This window comes from Apodemus sylvaticus, chromosome 6 (assembly GCF_947179515.1).
Source record: "Apodemus sylvaticus chromosome 6, mApoSyl1.1, whole genome shotgun sequence".
NCBI lineage: Eukaryota > Metazoa > Chordata > Mammalia > Rodentia > Muridae > Apodemus > Apodemus sylvaticus.
The window spans coordinates 93040425-93051239 of record NC_067477.1 but is presented as its reverse complement, the minus strand read 5'-3'; the positions used below and the strand labels follow the sequence as shown (position 1 = coordinate 93051239).

Sequence of the window (10815 nt, the reverse complement as noted above, 5' to 3'; positions counted from 1 at the left end):
TGCTCCCATCATCTTCTTCAGAACCAGAGACCGGCCTGTGTTCAGCAGATCCCTCTTCAGATAAGTCCGGACCCTAGATGACACTCAGTGTTGAGGCAATAAACAGCTCCTTTTAAATAACCCAAGATCTACATTTAGACAAAAACAGATCCCAGTTCCCGGTAAAGGCGTTTCTGCTCATCCTGTCACTTGTGACAGGAACGGAGGGAAACAGACTGCGGGAGAGGGAGACAGGAGAGGCAGAGGAAGGACAAGAGAGGGGGAGACCAGACGCGGGTGGAGACGTGAGGGAGGGGCGGAGACTGAAGACTGGGCCAGGAGGGGACAGGGGAGGGGATGAGAGAGGCGGAGGGGCCTGACGAATATCCGCGCCCCAGAGCGGCGCTCGGTGATTCTAATTAAAGCGGCGCTCGGAACCCGGGGGACCCGCCTGACGTCGGCGGCCGCGGGGATAAGAAGCGCCCGAGGACAGCAGGACTCGGAGCAGCGGGGTGAGCGCTGTTCCCTTAGGAGCTGCGCGTCCTGTGTCCCTGCGCTGGACAAGTCGGGCTGGAGCTCGTGAAGTAGTGTTGGGACTGGGGGACCGAGGAGCGCGGCAGACACCGGACCGCTGGTGATCAGGTGCTCGAAGGCGACGTGGGATCCACGGCGTGGGAGCAGGTGCCCGAGGGCAGTGCAGGACCCACCTCTGGCAGGTGCCCCGACCTCTCAAGTCCAGGGCCGCTCATCTGCTCCGTGGTTCCGGACCTCGGCAGCCCCCGGGCGTCACCTGTGGCCTCGCAGCTCAAAGAGGCGTCCAAAGACCCCAGCGCGCCGTCCCCGTGGTGAAAGAAAGTTGTGCAGGGCGCAGGCTGCGCCTGGACTCCGTGTGCGGGAAACTTGGGCACCGGCTGCTGGGGCGGCGGGTCCCAAGACCCGCGACACAGGCCACCAGGGCCATGCGCGCGTCCGGGCGCCCGTTGCTCCTTGCGCTGCTGCTACTGCTGAGCACGGTGGGGGACCGGGGACGCGCGCAGCCCAGGGGGCCTGCAGACCGGCAGACGCTGCTGAGGTTGCTAGTTGAGCTGGTCCAGGAGCTGAAGAAATTCCACATAGGAGACTCCAAGAGGCTGCAGCTCCTTGGCGAGTCCGACTTTGCCCTGGGCCGCAGAGAGGCCACGGATTATGGGGCAGACCAAGAGGAGCAGAGAGTGGGTGAGTGTTCCTCGTTGTAGACCTGGTAGGGTGAGAATCCAGAAGTGTAGACCATAATATGAAACAGTAAGGGAGGGTTCTGGCAGCATAGATTTTGAAAGGCAGAAAGTAAAAAGTGAGTATCTGGCAGTGTAGACCGGGTCAGAGTGTGGAAGAGGGAGCCCTAGCAGTGTGCATCTGAGAAACAGAATGGGGGAGTGTCCCGCAGCAGCAGCGTAGACCACAAAGTACAGAAGTTAATAAGATTGAGCTGTGGCAAGTATGGACCAGTGGAGTGGAGACTGGATGAGGGTCCGGTCAGTGTAGACTATGAGGAACAGAAAGTGAGTATCTCAGCAGTGTAGACCCGAGGGGTACGGAGAGTCCGTAATCGGTGGGTGTCTGACAGTGCCAACCTAAAGGTAGAGAGTGAATGAGGGTCAAGGATTTGGACCACGCAACTGGAGGGGGTGAGGTCCTGGCAATGTAGACCTGACAGAACTGGTGAGAATGACTCTTGACATATGGACCTGAGAAACCAACGATGTGGGATTGTCCAGCAGTATGACCTGAAGAGTGAGTGGGGTCCTGTCACTGTGGGTCCTGAAAGAGTTCTAGCCACAGTGTGCACTGAGGAGCAAAAGTGGATCTTGACAGTGAGATGGAATGGCTAACTTCCGTATCTGAAAGACACATTATATTAATATTTTTAAGAACTGTTTTACAGAAACATAGGTTTTAAAGATAAATCAATTTAAAATCTAACTGAGGGCTTTTGTGAGTGTGTCTTTTTTGTTTTGTTTTTGCTTGTTTCTCAATCAAAAAAAAAAAAATTCTGGCAGAAACAAGAGCTGTGTGTGAGCCTTTAAGATAGCAGTCCTAATCCACGTCCAAGATGTGCTGGTGCCCAGTTCGGGACACCCTGCTCTTCACAGGGGAGGGTTCCCAGCCCACCATTTCCAGCAGAGGCAGAAAAGGCCAGAGCTTCCCTGATGGAGCCCTTCCCAGAGTGGCCCGTGGGAATTTCTCAGGGAAGCATACAAGCTTTTAATGCTTTCCTGACACAATTAGGTCAACTATGATAGGGTCACTTTCGTGTAAACTGACTCAAATAAGGAGTGCACGAAGAAAGACCTTGGGGAGTCGTCTCCGTGTCCCTTGCGGAAGACTCAATGCCAGTGTCTCTCTTCAGCTCTTGGGAAAACAGAGAACAGTATTTCTGGTAAAATAAAATGTGACATTATGCAATCATAGAAGAAACTACTTGGCCTCATGTGGGTCAGAGACATAGAAAATGATTGAAGAGGCTGAGAAATGAAGCAAAAACAATATCCAAACTCAGAAAAAACACATCAGGGACCAAGCACTGCTGGAGAGCAGGTGCCACTCAAGTCATGATTACGAAATGGTGTGTGAAGACCGTCCTTTAGGGCCCTCCTTTGCCTTATAAACGAATGTGATGTATATTCTCATCTATTCACACCAGCTTATCAGGAAAATGTAAAGAAATGTGATCCTTAAAAAAATCACCTACGATGTACATTGTTCAGTGACACATTTTGGGAGCTGAAGGTTCAGGCTTATTTCTTGAACTTTTGAATGCTATGGAATTTGACTTCAAAGTTCTTCCAATTAAAGTGTGTACCAGTGATTCATCCATTGGGACATAACCAAAAAACTGTTTTTGTCATCCTGTAACTTTGTGGCCTCTGACTTACTATATCCAGAGAGAATAGACTGGTAATATTTGGGGCTTTAAGAGTAGTTAATGCTGCTTGAGGGAAAAAAAAATCATGTCCCAAGCCAAGTGCCCACATTGTATTTTGTGCAACTACCAAGTGTTCTCCTGTTTTATCAAGTGCATTGTAGTGTGGATAATGCAGTTCTCAAAATCTCCTCCGCATTCACTTAACGACCACACTTCATAGGTGCTCTGTTCAAGTAATACGATTTCTCACCCCTCGTAGAGATTGTTCCTCGAGATCTAAGGATGAAGGACAAGTTTCTGAAACATCTCACAGGTGTGTGTCCCCTTCAGTCCTCTTCCCTCCCTGCTCCTTTGTGCCCTGAGTCTTTGTGACTTTCTTCCTCTGTGTTCCAGGTCCTCTTTATTTCAGTCCGAAGTGCAGCAAGCACTTTCACAGACTTTACCACAACACGAGAGACTGCACCATCCCTGCATGTAAGTGAGCACCCAGTAGACAGAACGCCACTCTTCTTACAGTGCAGTGGGTCTGCTGTGTGACAGGTGGGGGGGCCTGAGTGTCCCCACCTGACTGGATTGCGGCATGATGCCCAGACATTGGACCCGATGGCTCCAACAACCAGTGCCACTCATGATAACCCATTGGATGTAATCAGCCCTTGCAATGGGCTGACCCCTTTCATTCATAGCCTCATCTGTTTATGAACCAAGTCTATATTCTATTCAGTTGAACATCACACCCGTCAGGCATGAGTTGCTTAGGTGTCTGCTGGTGATCAGAGTGTTGGGGCATAACCAGCCTGGCTGCCCTGAGGTTTTTCTTGGTCAAACTTTTTTAGCCATCTCCATGGTTCTGATGAGTATGGTTTTCATCCCGTCAATAATAAAGCCCTCAGCACCCAAGGATTTTGCTAACACAAATGCTGTTCTTTGGGCTGCTCTCCTTCAGCACAGTGACATTAGCTCATATATTGTCTCCGTTTCTCATATGCCTTTCCTTTAAATTTCTTTTCATTTTCAACAAGCTTCATCTATTTATCTGCTGTGATATATTTCACTTCCCCAAAATGATTCCTTACACTCTTCATAAACCATGTTTTTTAATGGGATGATGACCTTTGCTTGATTTAAAACTGAAATGAGAAAAGCCCAGTCAACCCACCAGGATCTTCCTGGCAGACGACAGAGGACCTCAGGCCAGTCCGCAGACTGAAGTGGCCTTTTGGCTTGCCACAGATCGACCGGTTACATGAAGCAGTATTTTTTTTTTTTCTACTTAGGCAGCAGAGCTCTTCTGAATAATGATGCCTGTCACTTAGAGACTGCTTCTGTGTGACAAACACTGCTAGGTAGGCTCATGCCCTCACATCTGTGGGTCTTGGCCCAGCAAGGCTGTCTCAGTAGCGCTTATCAGACAGAGTCAGGCCTGAAGCCCAAGGTGAGCAGACATGCTTCCTGTGGGATTTGATTTCCCACTTGAACTCGCCATAAGTTCCCTTCAATCATGATCTCCCCTGCTCTCTTGTGCACTGCAACTATCTTCTGTTTGAGAATTAACTTGTTTCTTGAAGCCATAGGACGTTCCTTATTAAGTGTGTATTTTATAATAAATATTCTCATACAATAGGATTCTAGACTCTAAATTTGAACATGACCTTCTAGCATTAAAACCTATCCACTTAGACAGTAGAAGACAGGATTTGAGTGGCTTGTCACAGGGGCATCAACAAGACCAGGCTCAAGGCTCATGCACCACTGTACAGTCTCTTCAAGCTCCTCCCAGAGAGTTGTACTAGGCTCCACACTGTCGTATCATTTTGTAATAATATAGAGACTTTTGGTCACATCTCAAGCTGAATCCCCAGAGGTGAAAGGCTGACATGTTTGTGCACTGAGATTAGCCCCTTTCCAGTTCTTCTTCCACGAAGAACAGGGCAGCAGGTAGCTCTGCCGGGATGCTTTAAGATGATCAGAATTTCACTGAAATCCTGGGGCGCGAGAATCAATATGGACCAGAGAGCTACTAGGTAGCCACACTAGCTTGGCGGGATGAAAACCAAGTCTCTCTTCTTACCAATAAGCAGAATGTGTTCTACCTGCATGCCCATTACTGGTTGTGGGATATTGTTTGAGACTTGGAGTGAGATGAGAACAGCTAGGATCTCTGCAGGTTACAAATGTAAGTATCTACAGTTTGCTAGTTAAGTCCCTCCTGGACTCACAATCTACTCCACCTTGGTATAGATCCTATATAGGAAAAGCACAGTCCAAACAGTGAGCAAGAAAGCCATAGAGTAAAACTCTAGGAGATCAACTTCAAACAAGCTAAGCTCTTCTTCCTTTTTGAACCAAAAGTATATATGCCATAAACATTTCAAAGGTGACTTTGGGGATGTGTGACCATTGTCCTTGTTACTCATTCAGATTCTCCTCTGACGGTAAATACTTCCTGAGAAGTAAACTGCAGTAAATCATTAGTTATGGAAGTTTTTCACATAATTTTGTCCTGGGGAAATTCTCCTGTAGCTTAGATAACTGAGTCTTCCTACATATTTTTTGATGGAGCAGAAGAATGAAGTGTGGAAGCCACAATGACTATCAGGCAGCACTGAAAAAATATTACCTTTTTCTTAGACAGTTACACTTTTTCTTATTGCACTTGACATTTTACTTTTTAATCCACCCCACCCCCCCCCCCCCGCTTTACTGTTGACGATGGGGTCAAGAGGCTCTCCCACAAGCACTTTATCACAGAGCTGCACCTACCTTCCCCCACCCCCCATTTCTCCTTTTTACTTTTTGGAACATATTCGTGTTAAGTTGCTCAGGATGGCCTCAAATTCATCCAGTAGCCCACACTAGCATTGAACTTATCCTCCTGCCTCTGCATCTTGCATAGCCTCCCATACAGATCCCCTTGACCCACTTCCTTTCAAACATCACTGTAAAAGTCTGTATAAGGCTCATCTCAGGTGGAGACTTGGTCTGCATAGAATCTGAATGAGCATTCAGGGGCATGTGAAAAGCCTATCTTACTAGAAGCAACACTCGTGGCATTTCTGTGAACCTGGCAGCCACAGCTGAAAGGATGCTGTGTCTGTCCCCTCCATAGCCCCCATCTTATTTCTGCTTATAATAACAAGAAAGTAAGCAATTTAGAATTCATGGTTCCAGATAAGACTCTATTGCTTCTAGGGACTTAAGAATATTTTTTTAAAAAAGTTTTAGTGTTTTATATACTTGCAAAACAAACAAAGCAACAAAAAACAGCCTGTTTAATTTTAGTGTTGTGCAGACAACTGACAAGGGTCCACGGTTTGTTTTTACTGCAGACTATAAAAGATGTGCCAGGTTACTTACTCGGCTGGCTGTCAGTCCCATGTGCATGGAGAGATAAGGTAAGCTCCCAAACAATCGTGGTAGCCACACACCACGTGTGTCAGGAACCTATTTAGGTCATAAAACTTCAGTCATGCATTCTCTACAGTAGCCTCACTCTGAGCAAAAGACAGCCAACTCACCTCAGAACATTGGCTGTGAGTAGAAGGCTCCCCCTGCTGGCTATCTGTAGTGCACATTGTTACTGGAAGTTCATATTAGCACTTAGCTGATTTTAGCACAGGCAGTAATGTTCAGGATACATGTTTCAACCTATTGCTGTTGATTTCCAGGTTCAACATTTATGTCACTGACATTTATGATTGGACACAAATGTCCTTCAGATTTTATTTAATAAACAACATAGAAAATATGGTAGGCTAGGAACTGTGGCTCCCCGCTAGCCGACATCACACTGCATATCCGCCCATTAAAAAACAATTCCAAACACTGAAGCAGGGGGAGGTGGGGATATACCTCAAAGGGCAAGGGCACTTGCAATGCAAGCATGGGGCGCAGAGCTGAAATCCCTTAGTCATATAAAACAGAAAACATGGCTACCGCCACATGTAACCCCAGAGCTGCAGTGGCTACCCATGAGGAATGTAACACAGGTTTCAGTGAGAGACCTTGTCTTGAAGGACTTAGGTAGAGTTATATCCCAGAACACTCACCACCCTTCTCTACCTTCTGTATGCATACAAGGGGCATCCATAGCTACACACACGTATACCTACCCCATGCACACACAGAACCCTGAAACACACTTGTCAGGTGTGCATTCCTTTTGCACCTTAGTAAAACAAAAACATTTTGTCATGCTTATGCATGCTCCACTGAACCTAGCATGCTCTGCTTGATTCGGTTTTGTCCTATTTAAGCTGGATTATACTATTTGCTACTAACCACAGCCACACCAATTTGACATATTTTGTAAAGGTTTAGAGTCTTATCATTATAACAAAAACGTAACATAGATAACATAGATGGTTCTGAGTGTCAATACTAATATTTGGTGGCAGAAATGTAAACATACTATCAGGTTGTAACTATACATGGACTCCTGAGGCTCTCAGCTCAGTGGAGGAAGTCAGCATCACTTCCCAACACAAATTTCACAGTACTTATTCATTTTCAACACATTGACAGAACTTTAATTTAATCAGCTCTGTGCTTTTTTAACATCATAAGTATGCCAGGCATTATTAGGTGGGAATTCATACCACCAATAAGATCTACTTCCTGAATGCAAATGGCTGTTCCCAGAAAACATGCCTGCTATCCAGACAATACCAAAAAAAGGAAAAAAAAAAAGTGAATGTCACATCTTTTTAGTAGCTGCTTGTCTCATAAAAATTGGATAAGAACAAGTCTTTCATATACAGGCATGCTCAGTACAAAGGCAACACTGTGCACAAGGTTTGTCAAGTGTGGCAAACCTTGGACCTGGCTGGGTCAATAGGGCCAGTACACAGCAGCCTCAGTGTTGGCCACCACATCCTCAGTCTGGACTGACTTATCACGAGCAAGAGCCACTAAAAGCAAGAGGCTCTCTACTGGGGGTGAAGTGGAGAACAGCAGGGCTGTGCACACACCCGGTTCCCTCTGGAGGAAGCAGGTGTTCTATGCCACAGCTGAGAAGTGCTTGTCCTCACTTCCCTTATTTCCAACATTTTCCATCTTCTTACCCACTGTATTTATGGCACACAGAAGTGTCTTCTCTTACACACACACACACACACACACACACACACACACACACATGCTGAGGAATAAAAACCTCACTTCCATTATTTGTCTTTGCAGAGGTGTCACCACCTTTACTAGGAAGTCACTTGGGAAGTATTTCCATTTACTTGCAAATTTAGGAAAGAAAGTCCAGCTTATCCCAATGACTTTCATGCCTTTGGTACCATCTAGCCTCCTGACGGCTGGCGGCTCCTGCACAGGACTCAGTTTCCCAGAGACAAACCACCACCAGTTCTTAAGTGCCTGCTCTGTCTGTCTGTCTGCCAGACCTCAGCAGCACACCCGAGCTTGCCCAATACAGTAGATTACAGAAAAAACATGAAGGAAGAGGCAAGTATGCTGCCTAGATACGGCATGGGGCAGCCACAGGTCCCACACTGGCCTTTGCTCCACCCTCTGCATTATCCAGTGTGGGTTTGACAGGATACTGCAACAGTAACAGTAGGAAGATCTGTGTTCCCAAACTTCTGCACCAAAGACCACCTGCCTCAACAGTCACATGTCCAAAATGGGATAGATTCAGATTGGCCAAAATATGGGTGTGCATGTCAGTTCAAAACACTAGTATCTGTGTTGACTATTAGTCTAAAACTTTTATTGCTTATTATTAACTTTTTAAAGACTTACATCATCTCTGTACCTTGTAGACTGGTTCAGGGCACGCAGACCCTCAGGGCCAGAATAAGCAGTGTCTCACTACAGTGGGAAAAACCCTGAACACATGCTCCGCTAGTTCAGTAGCCACACCAGGTTTCTACTCTATCCAGGCTTCATTTTCTAGCTTCAAGACTACTGGACTAGATTCCTGTCCCGGCTCTAGACCAGAGCCTAAGGGGCAGGTTTTACAAGTCCTATAAGAAAACTAATGAGCAAATTCATGAACTTTCCTGGGGAAACTCAGTCACCATCCTCTCAGCAGAGGAAGCATATTCCGAGTGGCACATACACCTCATTACTGAACCTATGGGTCAGTCAATGAAAAGCCTGAGCTCGCAGCTATGTGTTATAGGCATGAGCACAAACACATGGTTCAGCCTGAATGGCCTGGTAACCCTGATGTGAACACAGCGGTGAGAGGCAGCAAACACAGCAGCGTGAGGCAGCCAATTCTTTCCCAGCAGTGACACAGCTGCAAATCTGTTGACAGAATAACACCCAAGAGTCCCATCACACATGCAAGACCAAGCACTAAACTTCACTTGAGCAAGTATTTATTCACAGGTATGCATGGTGGCTGTCGTCCTCAGGCACACTGAGCACGTGGCAGCTACAGAACTGGGTTGTATTCAAGGTGGGAGTGGGGAAAGGACCCAGACTTCCAAAGTAAGAGAAATACAGGCTCCTTGTTTATAAATGTGTTATAATATTGCTAAAGTTGAATGCACCACATCCTCTAGAATTGGTAATAATAAGTGGGTAGCTGTATGAAATCAAGTGTAATTGTTTTCAGCTGCAAAGGAGCGACACACCAGGAACCTTGAAAAGTGCCTTTGGAAACCAACAGAACAGAACCATCTTCATGCCCACTTCCTGTGGACAGAGATTTATTTTTGCACTCTTCCATAATTCCTTTGCATTTTCTATGTTGTTGACAGTTTACAAATATACATTCAGCAAACCAGTGTGTATCTGTCAGTGATATTTGCCACTCTTAGATTGTAAGAACAGACAACACTCCACATTTGATGTATTGTTCTGTAAAATGAGGTATTTCCCTTTTAAGATTAGGTGGAACCACAAGGAATATTTCTTTAGAAACATAGGCAGAACATTAAACTGTATTTTCATAGAGTATATAGTATGATTTGACATTTTGTATTCTACAATTAAAATCCCAAAGTATAGTTTGGAACTGCATGAAAAATTTTAATGAAAACCAAAAAACCTCAGTTGTGTTGAAGACAGTGGCATATGTATCTGTGGATATGCCCAGGCCAGTCCCATTTGTCCTCTGTAAATGTTAAAGTACATTCCAGGTATTGTACAATATGTAAATACTGTGATAAATACAAGGAAATAAATGAAGTGTTTGGAATAATAAAGTCTTCAGAATGACTCTTCTATTACAATGTCATATAAACATATACACACACAATGTTCTCTCTCTCCACACACACACACACACACACACACACACACACACACACACACACACACACGTAGATGTGACTAAGCACTGAGTGACATAAATTCCTGATCGTTTAGTCTCATTTAGCCATATATACTCCAAATACTCCACAGCTACCTTTTCTATCTGATTGTAAGAGAATGCCAAACCATGAAGTGCCCTGAGAACAGTTTTAAAATTTAATAGTTATATTTTAAACAAATGTAATTTTGATTGAATGTAAAAAGTTAAGTTTTTCTGTTCATGAGCCCTTATAAACACACTGTGCTGTTTGGGACAACCATAGAACAAAGCAGCCACCAGAACCCCACATCTCAAGGATCTGTGTGTAAGATACACATGTAAAATTTCAAGAAAACAATAGGATCTTATGACCTGAAAGAGAAATCTGAGATTCTGAAGCAACTACTGGAGCAGGATGTAAAGCTTCTGACTTAATCTATTTCCTCCTTGTGGCTGACTACCTGCCCTTTCCCTTCTTAGTTTTTAGCTTTGTGAAAATTCTGATCCAAACTCCACCAGAGCCAGAAACAGGCAGTTAAAGGGTCTGCCTTTGCTGGGACATCATGGCCTTTCTGTAAGAGGGTGTTGGGATAGCTGATTTCCTCTGGAGAGTCATGTTTAAGCTGTCCTCCTTAGAGAGAGTGGCCCCTGGCCAAGCAGATACCTACATATTCCCAGG

The 10815-nt window shown here is 45.5% G+C and overlaps 1 protein-coding gene across 1 annotated transcript; it reads left to right on the top strand.

Annotated features, from left to right (window-relative positions):
* The first annotated feature begins 388 nt into the window (after window positions 1–388).
* On the top strand, window positions 389–10112 carry Alkal2 (ALK and LTK ligand 2). The gene is made up of 5 exons (XM_052186006.1): window positions 389–1194; window positions 3141–3194; window positions 3275–3355; window positions 6211–6276; window positions 9456–10112. The coding sequence occupies exons 1-4, from the start codon at window positions 939–941 to the stop codon at window positions 6273–6275; spliced, it is 456 nt and encodes a 151-aa protein (XP_052041966.1). The 5' UTR covers window positions 389–938; the 3' UTR covers window position 6276; window positions 9456–10112.
* Window positions 10113–10815: the final 703 nt, after the last annotated feature.